Source organism: Ictidomys tridecemlineatus, chromosome 3 (assembly GCF_052094955.1).
Source record: "Ictidomys tridecemlineatus isolate mIctTri1 chromosome 3, mIctTri1.hap1, whole genome shotgun sequence".
NCBI classification, from domain to species: domain Eukaryota; kingdom Metazoa; phylum Chordata; class Mammalia; order Rodentia; family Sciuridae; genus Ictidomys; species Ictidomys tridecemlineatus.
In genome coordinates, this window is record NC_135479.1 from 130829293 (window position 1) to 130846165 (window position 16873).

The 16873-nt window shown below is 36.2% G+C and overlaps 1 protein-coding gene across 4 annotated transcripts in view; it reads left to right on the forward strand.

Annotated features, from left to right (window-relative positions):
• Nucleotides 1-246: 246 nt before the first annotated feature.
• Nucleotides 247-16873, forward strand: part of Senp2 (SUMO specific peptidase 2) — a 36611-nt gene continuing 19984 nt past the window's right edge. The window contains exons 1-7 of one of the 4 annotated variants that reach the window (XR_013436699.1): nucleotides 247-524; nucleotides 2691-2746; nucleotides 6329-6462; nucleotides 6982-7048; nucleotides 8700-8790; nucleotides 13188-13356; nucleotides 15155-15258. Coding sequence is in view for 3 of the 4 variants with exons in the window: in XM_078043818.1 (XP_077899944.1) it covers nucleotides 424-524; nucleotides 2691-2746; nucleotides 6329-6462; nucleotides 6982-7048; nucleotides 8700-8790; nucleotides 13188-13356; nucleotides 15155-15258 (722 nt within the window). In the remaining variant the exon portion in view is untranslated. Of the gene's footprint in view, nucleotides 525-2690; nucleotides 2747-6325; nucleotides 6463-6981; nucleotides 7049-8699; nucleotides 8791-13187; nucleotides 13357-15154; nucleotides 15259-16873 lie in introns of those variants that run through there. The other 3 variants (XM_078043818.1, XM_005331020.4, XM_078043819.1) reach the window with 3 other exon arrangements.

Here is a 16873-nt window from a genome sequence, read left to right on the forward strand (position 1 = left end):
TTCTTCCTCCAGAGCCTAGCAGCGACAATTCCATTCCGTGGGCCTTGTCTCCCGGGCGGATTTGGATTGGCTCCGCCAAAGAGAAAGTCCCGCCCACCGCTCTTCCCGTCTGGTCAACGATTGGACCCTGCCGTCTAGCAGGCTTTCTTGTTGCTAGGCTCGAGGATAAAAGGCGGTGCTAGGTTGCGCGTGCGTAGATTGAAGATGAGGCTTTCCGGTAGGGCGGGAGGAGGTGACGTCGGGAGCGGTGGCGGGTGGGGGCCTTCCCTAGCCCGGAGAACGTTGTATCTATGGGCCCACGGATCGCGTCACAAGCCAGCGACTGATCCTTGGTGGTGGTGGTGGCCAAGGCGGCAGCGGCGGCGACAGCTCTGGGGTTTGCGTCTCGGGGTGTGTCGGCCGCCGCTGCTGCTCCGGCCTGGTATGTACAGATGGCTGGTTAGGATTCTCGGCACCATTTTCCGCTTCTGCGACCGGTCGGTGCCCCCTGCCAGGGCTCTCCTGAAGAGGCGGCGCTCGAACAGGTGAGAAGAGAAGAGGCTGAGTGCCGGCCTAGCTGTTCGCCCTCCTCCACCGCAGCTCCTCGGTCAGGAGAGCGTTCATCCAGCCCCGCAGGCCCGGTTCCCCCTAAACCGGCCGCTCGGCTGAAGCCCAGGAGCTGCGGGTCGCTGGTATCCTGGTGACGTAGTCGCTCCCGCCAAGGTGTTGGGAACGCGGCTCTTGATGGAAGGAAGGAGCTTGTTTATCTTTGGAGTGGTCGTTGATCATAGGATCTTTAATATTCTTGTCAGAGTCCAAGCTGCTTACTGACAACAAATGAGGCTTTCTCGTATTTTACTGCTCTTAAGCTAAAAACTAAAAATTAAAGCACTACTGCCTTTATTGTGGCCCTCTGTTTACAAGCACACTCCGAAGTGTCATCTGCGGGCAGTTAGCTCAGTTAAGGGAAGTGAGATTGGTAACTTGCCCCAACTCGTTTTGACTGCAAGTACTGTTCGCTTAGCACCAAGAAACAGCAGCTGTCTTGTTCTAAAACAGCTGTCGAACAGTGTGTGTGTGTGTGTGTGTGTGTGTGTGTGTGTGTGTGTTGGGGCCGGAAAGAGAAGGGTGTATATAAAAATGCAGTTAAATGTAACTAATTCCTTTAGAATTAGTGTATGAAGGGGGAAAAAAAGTACCTGCCTCCTTTTAAATAAAATCACTAGTGTGAATTCTCATTCACTTAAAAGAGAAACTACAGATCGTTCTTGCTCATTATCTTCTCCCTTGCTTCTCATTTTATAATATCTTTTTGCTTGCCGAAGAATTACGCCTTACCTAAGAATTAATCTAGAAAATGAAACAAATTCTGTATACCTCCTAATTTTGGATGATCAAGTGTCAATTACTTCCTTCCCCCACTCCTTTTTCTTTCTGTGCTAGGGGTTGAATTGAAGCCAGGGGTGGTTTACTAGCCTTTTTAAAATTTTTATTCTGAGACAGGTCTTGCTAAGTTGTGGAGGCTGGCTTCAAACTTGAGATAGTCCTGCCTCAGCCTCTTGAGTAGCTGGGATTATAGGCAAGCACCATAATGCCTGGCCTAGAGTGTATTCCACTGAGTTATACCCCAACCCTTTTTATGTTTTGAGACAAAGTCTCCCTAAATTGCTGAGGCTGGCCTCCAATTTGAGATCCTCCTGTTTCATCCTCCCAGATAATAGGGCTTATAGCATATATACCACCATGCTCAGCCTAATTTCATGTTTTAATTAAGTCTCAAAGACAAGAGAGGTAGACAAAGGGTTGGTTTGAGGGTAGCTTAAGAGAGTAAAATGATTAATACATAAGACTGGAATGCAAGTCATTGATAAAATTGGATATGGTTTCAACTCATTCTTCCTTTGTGTCTGATTAAGGTGAAGGATTCAGAAAGATGATTAATATATTAACCTTTAATATTTTTGATATATAGGGCCAGAAACTTCCCTGAATTTCCAAATTATTACCACTGTAATATAATTCCCATTATAAAAATGCAGTTAAATGTAACACCTTTTGCTAGCTAAGAGCTGCCTCCCCCCCCAGTATTGGGATTGTGCCCAGAGGTACAGCTACCACTGTGCTATGTCTCCAGCTCTTTTAAATTTTATTTATTTATTTATTTAGAAAGGTTCGCACTAAAGCTGTCCTAGAACTTACGATCTTCCTGCCTTAGCCTCCCAGGTAGCTGGACTCATAGGCTTGTACCCCCATACCTGGCTAGGAATTATCTTTTAAGGCTGCTTATGTTGTCACTGAAATAAGAGATGGCTTTTTTCAGGTGGGTCGTCTTTCAAAAGGTAATTATTTATTGTTTGAATTTTAGCCAGATTACTCATTATTATGTGATAAAGAATTTGGGTCTGTCAAATAGTGGAAACTACAGTGTTAAACCCTCAAATGCTAGCAGCCTATTTTAAGATACTGTCTTTTAAAACATCAGTTGGATCTCATTTTATGACAAAGTGAACGAAAGAGGGATGTTTGATATGATAAGAACAGTAATATTTTTTGTTTTGGTGTTGAGTTTTGATCCAGGGCCTTGTGCATGCTAAACACAGCTTTAGTCCTGAGTTATATCCCAGTCTTGACTAGTTAAGTTTATTTATAGATTTGGATTTATTTAGTTTATTTATAGAAATGGATTATATATTTTTTTTCTTTTTTTTCAGCACTCTGTTTTCTACAGTGGACACTGATGAAATACCTGCTAAAAGACCAAGATTAGGTACTAAACATAATTTTTCAAAATTATTTTTTAATGGGAAAACATTCATGGAACAAAATTCAAAAGATAAAAAGTGTATTCAGTGAAAAGTTTTTTTTCTGTCCCTTTTCTATTCAGTTATTTTCCAGAGGTAACCACTGTTACTAGGAACTTGTATATCTTTCCAGATAAATAAATGAATTTATGGAATTTGCATTTTGAAGTTTTAAGTCCTTCTTTAAAAAGCATTGCAAAAATGACTTCAAACTGTGATGAAGTTCAGATGATTAAATGAAGTGATCTAATTTGTTGTCATAAATCTTTTATTTCTATATATCTTCAGGTTTAGAAGAGAATAAAAATAAAAACTTGGTTAAAGGGAAAAGGCCTCAGTAGAATACTATATTCTACTCTTTCTCAACAGTAATGTGAATTTAGATCTATTCCAGATGTGATAGTTGTTTAGATATTTTGATTTTTTTTTTGGCTGTACAGGGGATCTCACACATGCTAGGCACTCTACCTCTGAGGTACATCTCCAGCCCTTAGGTTCTACAGGAAATACAAAAATTTAGTAAAACAAGAAATAAAATACATAATTAATACTAATATCAATGAGGACATGGTAAATGACATAAGAAAAGCAGTTTCAAAATCGTATCCAATTTTCAACTGGTTGAGTCTCATAATTTTTGAGGAAGGATGGTAGAATATAAGATGGATAGGTAGGATATCAAAAGAGATCAATAGGAAGGAAAAGCAATCTAGGCAAGGGAAAATTGTGCAGATTTAGGCAATAGTTATTAAAGCTGGGGGGAAAAATGGACTGAAAACAGGTCAAATGACAGGAGATTTGTTTTTGGGAGGGGGGAGGATTACTAGGGATTGAACTCAGGGGCACTTAACCACTGAACCACATCCCTAGCCCTTTTTTTATATTTTATTTAGCGATAAGGTCTCACTGAGTTGCTTAGGGCGTGCCATTGCTGAGGCTGGTTTTGAATTTGCAATCCTTCTGTGTCAACCTCCCAAGCCTCTGGGATTACAAGTGTGTGCCACTGCGCCCTGCAAATCACAAGATTTTTAATAAAGGAATTTTTACTGTATTCATTACATTATGTCCCAAAGCATGGGATAGATACCAATTTAGTTAATGATTTTAAAGAATATAACATTTGTAATATGTTACCTTTGAATCATGATTATATAATAAGAAAGTTATAGTCTTTTCTTTATAAGTCATATGATGTTGGTTTTATATTTATAGTTGTAGTTTAAAATTATCATAGGTACATTTACTTAAGCAAAAAAAGTGAGTCAACTTTAAAGAAAAGCATACAAAGTGTGAAATATGATATATCAGGAACTATGTAATGTTTTGAACAACCAACAATAAAAAAAATAAAATAAAATAAAGCATAAATAAATATTAGCTTATATTTGAATGTAGTTTAAAAAAACCTTTGTTGGTGGTATTACAGAAGGTTCCTGAACTATTTGTGGTAATTACCTATTTTATGGACTTCTATGTTAAGGATCACCCATTCTTGTCATTTTTATTAAATATGTATTAGGACTTTCTTTTTGTTTTTACACTGGGGATTCAGCCTAAGGGTGTTTACCACTAAGCTCCTACATCCCCAGTTCTTTTTAAATTTTATTTTGAGACAGGATCTCACTAAATTGCTCAGGCTGGTCTTGAACTTGTGATCCTTCTGCCTCAGTTTCCCACGTCACTGAGATTTCAGGTGTGGGCCACCATGCCTGGCTTGTACTATGATTTTTTTTGAGTGGCAGACTACTATAGAAGGGAATAAACCAAAGAGGAAGTGGTGGGTAGCAGAGGCAGTACTTGTTAGGGAGTTATTAAAGGTCTATAAAATGCTAGAACTTCCTATGATTGTGGTTCTTGAGCACTTGAAATGGCTAATTTGACTCAGTAACTGAATTTTTTCCCCCCAGTGCTGAGGATTGAATCCAGAGCCTTGCACTTACTAGGCACATGCTCTCTACCCATGAGCTATATCCCAGCCATTTTTAAACTTTGAGACAGAGTCTTGCTAGGTTACCTGGACTGGCCTTGAACTTATGATCCTCCTGCCTTAGCCTCCCAAGTAGTTGAAACTACATATGTGTGCTACCATATCTGGCTACTAACTGAATATTTAACTTTAATTAAATTACTAGGTAACCATATCTGCCTGCCTACCTGTTAGTATGTTGAACAGTACAATTCTTGGTTGCTTTTGAGATGAAACAAGAAACAAGGGTAAAAGAAAGGATCTCAGAATCACAGACACATGATTTTATAGTTAAAAGGGATTATAAGAGATAAATTTAGCCTAATCTCAGGAAAATATGGTAGTCTTATTCCCATGTTACAGTTGAGGAAGGACTGCCTTCATTCCTTTTTTAAAACATCAGTACAATCTTTTGACTTAATCTCAGGTCATACCCAAATTTTGGACAAAATGTTTACTTTTTAGTGACTACTATTTACTATGTTATTAAGGGGTACCTCTTGTTCTCTGGTATCTAGATGACAGTGTGGGTTAAGCATAAATCCCTAACATGATTTTTCTCTTACTTATATTCATAGCAGAATAAAAATTGCACCCTTCAGCACTGTAGGAATAACCTTGAATTGTAAAATAAGAAAAAAACTCATTTGCAAACTTTGATATTTTTAACTATTATTGTATAATAAATTACTTCAAGTTGGATTCTACTTTACCTGGCTATCACATCCTCCCATTTACTTAGTTGTTTCCCTATCTTTCTGAAAAGTATTTTATAGTTATATATTCTGGAGCTTTTATTGGTTAAAGCCACCATTGCAGGCTTTGAAGCAGAAACTGTTGCCTTAAATACCCTTAATTAGGATATATAAAAAAAATTGTGGAAAACATACGTGTTTAGGAATTGAGAAAAAGGTAGTATTATAAAAGGAAGAAGTAGGAAAGTACTGAAATCTACCCCTCCTCCTTATTTATTTGCTTTTTAATTTTGTGGTCTTTATTTTTGGTGGCAGGAAAAGATAAAACAGATCTTTGAACACATCTAATCCAGCAGAGAGAGGGATGGCTTTATTTCACTGTAGATGCTTAAGAGTTTCATATTTTATTCTTCATCTAGCCAAGATAGAATGAGGGCTTAGTAAGTAGTTGTTGAGAGCAAATGTTACCTGCCTGGGGAATAAAGACAAATCAGGGGAGAAATGAGATTGCTTCTTGTAGGATTCTGTCATAACTATGGCATATGATCCTTGTTTAATAATGCTCTCACCTCTCTGGTAAAAATTCATTTATATATTCTGGAGAAGTCACTTCTTAAAAGTTGCCATTTCAGCACATTTCTTTGTGAATCTGATTTGCTAAAATGATGGTTCCATGTTTTGCTAGCATCTTGGATATTTTGTTTAAAAATCACAATACTTGAATTCCAGTTATTCATTTAGAAAAAAATATTATTATATATATCTTTTTATTTTAGTGCTTGGAAGTTGGACTTTTAATAAAAATTGCGAGAGGTTCTTTCCAAGATATAACTTTTTTTTCCTAGAAGTTTATTACTCTGTATTTAAAGTTTGTTGACATCTTCTAGATTGCTTTATTCACCAAGTGAAAAACAGTCTCTACAATGCTGCCAGCTTATTTGGATTCCCATTCCAGCTGACCACAAAGCCTATGGTGACTTCTGCTTGTAATGGAACACGGAATGTGGCCCCTTCAGAAGAGGTCAGTGGGGATACTGACCTTTTTTTGTTCTGTTTTGTATTTTTGGTGCTGAGATTGAACCCATGTCCTTATCCATGCTAAGTATGTGCTCTCCCACTGAATTACACCCATAGTCCCAACAGCTGCTGATCTTTGTATTTAATCAGTAAAGTTAAATTTTAGGAAAAAAAAAATTTTTTTTGTTTTTAGAATTAATGTAAATGACTTCTTCCAAGAAATGTTTGTGTCTTTATTAGCTGTGATAAAGATCAAGAAGTTTCTTGATAAAGATCAATAAATTAAAGATTAAAAACTTAATAATTTAAAAAGTATTAATAATATAATTGCTTTTGTGCGAAGAACCTACTATTGTCATTTTTTACATCATTTTGTATATCTTGACAAATTAAACCTTTAATCCCGATGACATTGATTCTTTGAGCCAGCTAAGAAAACAATTACAAATAGTGTGATCTTTTCATATTAGAAACTTATTTGCAAAATTTAGATGCTACAGAGGTGATTCTGTTTGGTTTTAAGGTATTTTCGAACTCTTCATCTTGTGAACTGACAGGTTCTGGATCCTGGAACACCATGCTGAAACTGGGTGAGGTGCTCAAAAATATTTTTGCTTCCCTGTACTTCCTTCTGCCCATTTTTCCCTAAGTTTTGAGAATATGAAAGGAAAACACTGATTTGGATTGGGATGAGAATAAAGACATATTCTCTCTACCATTCTAAAAAGCAAATACAGGTTGAGTAAGTATTTTTATGTGGAATACTTGGGACCAGACATTTATCAGGTTTTGGAGTTTTTCAGATTTTAAAGTATTTGCATGGACTTAACCAGTTGAGCATCCCTGAGCCAAAAATCCAAAATCTGAAGCTATAAATTTTTTGAGCATCAGCATTCAGGTTTTTGGATAAGGAATCTTCTACCTGTAGCTTTCCTTTGGAATTGTTGTTGAAATTACTGTTGTGTTTTCTACTTATATTATCAGTCTCCTTAATGTGACTTAGATTAAGAGTTATTTGTTAGAATAAAAATTTCCTGGGGCTGGGGTTGTGGTTCAGTGGTAGAGCACATGCCTAGCATGCATGAGGCACTGGGCTCTATCCCCAGCACCACATTAAAAAAACCAAAAACCCAAAAAAACCCAAAAAAACTAAATAAGCAAAATAAAGGTGTTGAGTCCATCTACAACTAAAAATAATAATACATATGTGGGTATATATATATGTGTGTGTGTGTATATTTAACAAAAAATTCCTGAGAGCTTACTCTATGCCAAGCACTGTGCTAAGTTATTATCACAAATAATAGAATAATAAAACCTTGTTCTTGCCATCGAGAAATTCATCATCTATTTGGAGAGCAATTTTGAAGTTTTATGGATTGGAGGCTTTCATATCATCATTAAACCCTAAAAATATAATTATAGTTATTTCCATACTATGCAAAACAATATGATGGGGAATAGTGGGAGGAATCCATAGTTCTAAGAAATAGTTGTGATGTCTGCTATGTTGGTAGAGTTGTGAAGTTTGAGAACAGTGGAAGGAAGTTAGGAAAAATGAGCAGTAGAGAAGCTGTGTATTCAAAAGTCAAAAGTGGAAGAAGCTAAGGAAATGATAAATACCTTAGAGTTATGTGGCTCAAAATTTTATGGTAAAGTGCCTCTGGTGGCAAAGAAGAGCAAAGGTAAATGGATACTGCTATGGCAGCTGAGAATCTAGTTCTAGAGGACTTGGAACAAAGATGTTTCTTTTCTTTCTTTCTTCTCTGCCCCCCCTCCCCTTTTTCCTTTTTTGAGGTGCTAGAGTGTGAACTTAGGGCCTCAGGTATGCTAGGCAAGCAGTCTACCACTGAACTACATCTCTAGCCCAAGTTGTTAATTCTTTGAAGTCATATATATATATCATTTTAAAAAGTTAATTTAAATTCAATTTAATCTGTTCATAATGTTTGAGTATTAAATAATTTGTTATTATTTCTTTTGTGATGCTGGGGGACCAAATCTAAGGCCACATGCACTGCTAGCCAAAGTGCTCTACCATTGAGCTTCATCCCCAGCCTCTCCTATTATTTTGCTTTAACTTTTTACAATGTTTATTCTGGTTTTCTGTGCTGTCTATTAATAGAATTTGAAAAAACAAGTTATTCAGTTAAATGTAAATTGCTCACAAATTCCTGTCATAGTTCAATGTGTTCACAAGTTTTCTTTTTCTTTCATAATACAAATACATTCTTCAAATAGGTAATAAATCTCCTAATGGAATAAGTGACTATCCAAAGATCAGAGTGACAGTAACCCGAGATCAACCACGTAGAGTCCTGCCTTCCTTTGGGTAAGTGTTAAATTCTGCCTCTCTGTAAGGGGAGACCTAGCAATTATTAAGTCTTTACTTTTACTACGCATTTTCACTCTTATACTATGGGACACAGCTAAGGAAGTACTCTTAGGTTAGTAAGTTGCTGAATATTATATAGCTAATTAAGAGACTGAACTGAGTTTGAGTTATATATGTCCATATTGTGATCTGATCTGATTTTTAGAGTGTGTGTGTGTGTGTGTGTGTGTGTGTGTGTGTGTATGTGTGTGTGTGTGTGTGTGTGTGTGTATGTGGTGGGGTCGGGTCAGAGGGTATATTGGGGACTTACACCACAGGTTAGATAAGTGTCTATCACTGAGACATATTACAGCCCTTCTTATTTATTTTTATTTATTTTTTATTTATCTATCTATCTATTTATTTATTTATTTTAGGGATCGATGGGGGGCTTTCCCATTTTTACCCAGCCCTTTTATTTTTTATTTTGAGACAGGTATTCACTAAGTTACTTAGGACCTTGCTGAATTGCTGGGGCTAGTATTGAACCTACAATCCTCCTACCTCAGCCTCCTGAGTCACTGGAATTTCAGGTGTACTCCACTATACCTGGCTTTTATTTTTTATTTTGAGACAGGGTCTCTCTTAAGTTGCCCAGGATGTCCTTGAATTTGCTGATCTCCTTCTTCAGCCACCCAAGAGGCTGGAATTACAGACATACGCCACCAAGCTTGACTTCACTTTCTCTTTTTTTTTTTTTTAAATTGTTTTCTTGGTGAGGGGGGGACCTGGGATTGAACACAGGGACACTTAACCACTGAGCCACATCCTCAGTCCTTTTTAATTTTTTATTTGGAGACAGCATCTTGCTAAGTTGCTTAGAGCCTCAAGTTGCTGAGGCTGGCTTTGAACTCATGATCCAACTCATGATCCAGCCTTCCTAGCTGCTGGGATTACGGGCGTGCACCACTGTGCTTGGCTATTTTCTCTCTCTCTCTCTCTCTCTCTCTCTCTCTCTCTCTTTTTTAGAGAGAGAGAGAGAATTTTTAAATATTTATTTTTTAGTTTTCGTCGGACACGACTTTATGTTTGTATGTGGTGCTGAGGATCAAACCCGGGCCGCACGCATGCCAGGCGAGCGCGCTACCGCTTGAGCCACATCCCCAGCCCTATTTTTTCTTTTCAAAACCATTTTTTACTGATTTTTTTTTTCTAAGCTGTCACAATTTTTAAGTTGAAAGAATCCTCCTCTTCCTACCCATTTCAAGTTTGTTTCCTTTGCCAGATATCTTGTTCTTATTATAAAGATGCAAAATATCTTATCTCAATATTGTTTTGAAATTTCTTGTGCCTACTTTATCTGTTTCCTTTGAGTGGTCTTCTTTTTGGTTTATTTTGACCTTACCTTTGAAGTTAAGAAGAGTCTTTGTTCAAATACCTGATAATCCTTGACTGTCCACTTATTTAAGAGTGAGACACTAACTAAAACCTGTGGCCCTCTGGGGTTGGATGAATGACTAGGGCTAGGAGGAAAATACACAGTGAGACTGGATTATCTTGTGCCAGAAAGAAAGGAGGGCTCCAAGACTGTTAAAATGCCAACCAAAGAGGAAACTTCACTGGCCAAACTGGGGACAGTTTAAGTATCAAAATGAATGAAGACAGGAATATAGATATAAGTAAGTAAATCTATATTATGTAGAGAGGATCATCTTTGTAATAGAATGCCTACTATAAGCACAGAAAGAATGATAAAATTAGAGAATTCACCATTTTGTGATTATCAGTAATAATTGATGTGAATGGGAATCTCAAGCTGAAACTAGTTAGTAAAAGTTTGATGAGGTATGGGATATTTAAATAAACTCAAAATATCTCACAACAGATTATTACTAATTTTAAAGGGAAAAATATTAGAGAAACCTGTCTGACACATCCTTAACAAAAAGGATCAAAGTTAAATCACCAAAAGTGAGACCAACTGACATGGCCCCCAGATATATTGCAATGAGAAAGCCATCATTTAATGTATTATTTCTGCAAAAACCAATAATTTGAATCTACCTGGAGAAAATGAGTCAGACTGAAATTAAAGTTCATTCTATCAATAATATATCTGTATACTCTATTAAAAAGATGAAGACTTTTCAGATTAATGGAGAACAAAGATGTATGACAACAAAATGCAACACAAGATCTTGAATTAGATCCTAGAATTCTGTGAAGGATATATATTTTTTTAAATTTTTGTTTTGTAGCTGTAAATAGAAAGAATTCCTTTATTTTATTTGTTAATTTTTATGTGGTGCTGAGGAAGGATTGAACCCAGTGCTCCAGGCATGCTAGGCAAGCGCTTTGCCACTGAGCTACAGCCCCAGCCCTGTGATGGATATTTTTAATAGCTTCAGAGAAATTTAAATTTGATGATTGTATTGTTAGGTAAGAGATGTTCTTGTTCTTGGGTGATAAATATTTAAAAGTGAACTTATTTCTCTAAGCATTTTAATGTTATCAGTTTCCTTACAAACACTGCTTTAGCTGCATCTCCCAAATTTTGAAATGTAGGTTTTTATTTTTATTTGATTTAAAATATTTTCTAATCTGTTTTATTTAGAAGTATATTGTTTAATTTCCAAATATTTGGGACACTTCAGATATTGTCATGTTACTGATTTCTAGTTTAATTCTTTTATTGTCAGAGACTATTTTTGTATAATTTTAGTTCTTTTAAATTTGGTGTTTGTTTTTTTGGTGTAGAATAAGGTCTATTTGGATGATATTCCTTGTGCACTTGGAAAGAATGTATTATATTCTGCTGTTGTTGGATAGGGTGTTCTGTAAATGTAAATTAGGTCAAGTCAACTGATAGGATTTATAGACTTTACTGATTTTTTTTATTTGCTTTAATTAGTTACACATGACAGTACAATGATCTTGATATATCATACATTTGACTTTACTGATTTTTCTACTTTACTGATTGATGAGTGAAGAGTGACTATTTAAGTTTTCTATTGTAATTTGTATTTTTCTATTTTTCTTTCCATGTATGTCAGTTTTTGTTCCATGTATTTTGAAACTCTATTAGGTAAATAACCTTGCCCCTGAATCCAAAGTTCTTGAGTTGTTTCTTAAGTATGAAAACTTTGATTTACATAAACAGGTTATGAAATCAGAAAATTTAACATTGCTATAATTTTATCATATGATCTATAGGTCTTAAATTTTTTCATTTAGCTTTTTTTTTCCCACCTGAACCGAGATCCAGTGCTAGATTATGTATTGCATTTGTTTTTCATGTCTCTTTGATATACTTTAATTTGGAACACATCCTTTTAGAGTGTCTTTGTCTTTAGTGGCATTTTAATTTTAATTTTAATTTTAAAGTACTGGGAGTTGAACTCAGGGGTGGTTTATACCACTGAGCTACATCCCTGGTTCTTTTTTTTCTTTTTTTTTTTTTTTTAAACAAGTTTCAATAAATTGCTGAGGGTCTTGCAATCCTCCTGCCTCAGCCTCTTCAGTTGCTTGGATTATAAGCATGTGCCATTGCGTCTACCTAGTGTTTTAATTTTGTCTGATGTTTACTCAAGATTTACTTCAGATTGTGTAGTGTTTTTGTAGTAGTGTTATATAAGTGACATTGTATTCTTTTCAAAATGGGGGGCAAGTTAAATCAGTTTCATTATTGGTAATGGTAGGAGAAGCAGATAACTTTTACTAGCACAATGACTCAAGAAGTGTTCCATGCCTTTAATTTCTTTAGCATTTATTAATTTACTTTTTTTTTTTTTTTTTTTTTTGAGAAAGGGTCTTGCTATGTTGCCTGGGTTGGCCTTGGACTCCTGGGCTGAAGTAGTCCTCCTCCCTTAGCCTACCAAGTGACTGAGACTCTAGGTGCACAGCATCTGTGCCTAGCCTAATATTTATTAATTTATCATTCAGATTATTTGAGTGGCTCTTGGCTTAGATCCTGTACTTGGATAATGATAAAAGGATATAATCTCTCTCTTCATAGGCTTTATGACATAGTGTGGTTAAGACATAATGTGGTATGGAGACATTAAATAGTCACACCAATAATTAATTTTTGTGGTGCCCAGTGACTAAAGGAAAAGTATAATATGGGTGTTATGGGGTTGCATACAGTAGGACCTAAACCTGGGTTTGGGGTTGGATGATTGGTCATGAGGAAGAAAGTTTTCATGTGACAGCCCTTGTGACTGGAAATACACATTCTCTAGTGGAGTGCTCAGGTAACTGTATCTAGATAGATCTAACTTTTACAAATGGTAATTGTCTGACAAGTAGCAAGCTTAAGCTAAAACAGCATAATCACAGGCTGGTATAGGAGCTTGAGTTCTACCACTTTAGGCAGTTTTGTGATACATTCTTTTTCTTCTTTTCTCTGCTAGCTTTACTCTAAACTCAGAAGGCTATAATAGAAGACCAGGCAGCCGTCGCCATAGCAAAACCAATCCAGAGAGTTCCTTATTGTGGAAACCTCAGGAACAGGCTGTAACAGAAATGATTTCTGAAGAGGGTGGCAAGGGTCTGAGACGTCCCCATTGTACCGTGGAGGAGGTAAGCCCTTTTAGCCTGGTTTCTTTTAAAAATAAATAAATAAATAAATAATATTTTGGGTGATGAATGATATGTGTACTATAGTGCAGAATACTAAAAGTACAAAAGTGGGTACAATTGCTATACATTTCCCAACATGCCTTCCATACCTGGCTTCTACCACCCTGTTTGACTCTTAGCAAGAAATGACTGTTACTGTATACGTTCTTCTAGAGATAATTTGGAGTAAATAATTGAGTCAATTTTCAGATATAGTTTTTCCCTACAAAGAAGGAAAAGGAATCATATTAGGAAGAGATAAAATCATAGATTTTTTTTTTGGGTACCTGAATTATTCTGTTTCTTTTATATGCTGAGAACTGAGACTTAGTAAGAGAGTAAATGGTGTGCTTCTCAGCTTTTTCCTTCCTCTTTCAGAGCATTTAGCATGATGAAGAGACATTTTTCTCTTCATTTCTCTCTTGAGGTCTTTACTGGGTCTAGGAAAATTTAGAATTATTTCTGTATTTGGCATTCCAGGACCATTAGCTATTTCAATTTGCAAGATAGTTTTCTGAGTGAATTGTTTAGTTCATCAAAAGGGATTTATTTGGGTCTGAGGTATTATAATATGATAGTTGTGAGATATTCAAACTTGAGTAAAATGTGGTCTTTGCCCTCTAGGAGTTTTTAGATAAATTGTAATTCAGCCAACTTTTAGGCAGAGAGAAGAGTGGACCACAGTCTCTGAGGGAACTTTAAGAAGAAATGTTAAAGACTTCAGTCTCTTAGGTGAGAAACTAGAGAGAGGATTAATAAGTAAATGTCTGTGGGATAGACAGAGAAGATATATTCTAGAAATAGTGGTAGGTAACATTAACAAGGACTTTTTTTTTTTAATTGATTAAGTGTTATATAACATAGAGGGAAGAGCCTAAGTCCCAGATTTCAGTCTTGGATAAATACGTGTCACTGACCAAGATACCCTATGTGTTTAGGGGGAAGATGATGACTTCAGTTTTGGACATTGTTTAAAGTGCCTGTGCAACATGCAAGAAGACCTCTCCTGTAGACACTTGGATATAGGTGATGGGAGTTTTGAGAAGAAGGCAGGGTTAGAGACACATTTTTGAATTTTCTGCAATTGATGTTTTTCAAATCAGGGGAGCTGATGAGATTATTCAGAGAAAGAACGTAGCGTGAGAAACAATATGGGCAAAACCATCGGCATTTATGGCAGGCAGAAAAGGAATAACCTTCAGTGGAGACTGAAAAGAAAAGAAGAATCAGGAGTTTATTGTCTAGGAAGGCAAGGCGAGGTCAGCTGGTGGTGAAATGCTGAAGGGAGATCTTTATAATGTAAAGGCTGAAAAAATACATTGGATGTGGCCAGTAAAAGGCCATTTATGATTTTACAGAAACCAGTTCCATTTTGGAAGCTACAGATTCTGATTTTGCAAGTGGATTATTTCTGCTAATCTTTTTTTCAGTTAACCCAATTTTGTTCAATCTAATTCATTCAAAAACACAGATGCCATTAAGATTTAGCAAATGGCTAAATGAGTGAAATGAGATGGAGAGCAAACGGCCCATCTAAAGGGAATAGTGCTATATAGCTCTAGGCTGATGATCTAATTTTTCAAAAGAGGCCGGGTTTTTGGACTTTTTAAAAAAATAAAGTTTATGGCCAATTCAAGAAACTTTAAAAACATTGTGATGGCAAATAAAATGCATCTTAGGGCTGCATTTGACCTCTGATTATGATTTGCTTTTACGTTTAATGTGTTAGTATTTATCTACCCTGCTTTTGTTTATTCAGGGTGTTCAAAAAGAGGAAAGAGAGAAGTACCGAAGATTATTGGAGCGACTTAAAGAAGGTGGTCATGGAAACTCTATCTCACCTGTGACTTCACATCATCACAGGTAAAAATTAAAAGACAAATGCTTTCTTTGTTAGACATTTTTTTCTTTGTTTTTGGAGAGAGATTGATGGGACAGGTTCCTCCTCAGAACAAAAAAAGTTTAACACTGCAATTTGCCTGGACATTATATCTAATAAGGCATTATATAGAACAGTGTTTTTTGAGTCTTCTGTTAGCTGTAGAATCTTTTGTCCAAGTGAACTCTTACTTGAATTTCTAATCTAGAAAAGTGGATTACTGGTTGAAGTCAGTTTCCAAGGGCAGTTTTCCAGCCTTTCCAACACATACATTTTTCTATAATCTCTCTCTCTTTCTGCCTTTTTTTTCCCTGCTTCTCTTCTGCTCACCCATTTCTCTTTTCTTCTTCCTTTTTCTCTCCTTCACTTCCTCAAGTCTTGTTTTTTTCTTTTCCTTCTGCCCCTAGCCTTACCCCCATCTGCAAGACACACATACACACTCACTGAAGCATCTCATGGATTGTATTTTAGCATTCTTGGAAACCCTCTACTTTAGAGATAAGATTAAAGTCACCAAAGTTATAAGGATTTTCCTTATAAGATTGCTTGTTAATTAAATAAACTAGAGTGGTAGAAGGAGATGTCTGGCTTGTGATAAGAGGACAAAAATGTGTGAGCTCAGGATTGAGATTCACTTGGTAAATCTAACAGGTTGTATGAAAACACAGATTCCACAAATTATATGTGGCAGCAAATTGAAGGAGAAAGAGTCATAGGACTAATTAGCTTGTTAAATCCAGAAATAATAAATTCATTAAGAATTTTAACTTTGATTGTGAACATGTTTTGTTTTCTTGTGTTTTAATTCTCTTAAGAATGTTAGTATGTTCTCCATTTTGACTAGCCACTGTAAAAAAACAGCAGTAGGCTTGATAACAACTACTGGCTTTGTCATTTTGGCAAAATCCTCAAAAACTGTTTTTTAGGTTCCTGCTTTTAATGTATTGCTTTAGAATTTTTTGTTTTGTTTTGTTTTAATATATGGTTGAAGTTGTTTCATCTTTTATTTATTTATTATTTATTTTGTGGTTCTGGGAATTGAACCTGAAGCCTCATGCATGCTGTGCTCTACCATCATGCTATAGTCTCCAGCCCTTTTTTATCTTTTAATCTGAGTAAGCAGATAGAATTTTCTTTTAGTCAAGGTGGCACTAGGAATAGAGAACATCTAGGGTTTTTTTTTTTTTTTTTTTTTTTTGGTGTTGGTATTGAATCCAGGGGTAATACCTACCATTGACAACCCCCAATCTTTTTTTTTTTTTTTTTTTTTTTTTTTTGGTACTAGGGATTGAACTCAGGGGCAGTCAACCACTGAGCCAAATCCTCAGCTTTATTTTGTATTTTATTTAGAGACAGAGTTTCACTGAGTTGCTTGGTGCCTTGATTTTGCTGAGGGCTGGCTTTGAACTCGAAACCCTCCTGCCTCAGCCTCCCAAGCTGCTAGGATTACAGGTGTGCACCACCACACCTGGCAATCCCCAACCCTTTTTATTTTTTTCTTTTGGAACAGAATCTTACTGAATTGCTAAAGCTGGCCTGGAACTTTCAATCTTTCTACTTTAGCCTTCAAAGTGGCTGGGATTATAAGGTGTGCACCAG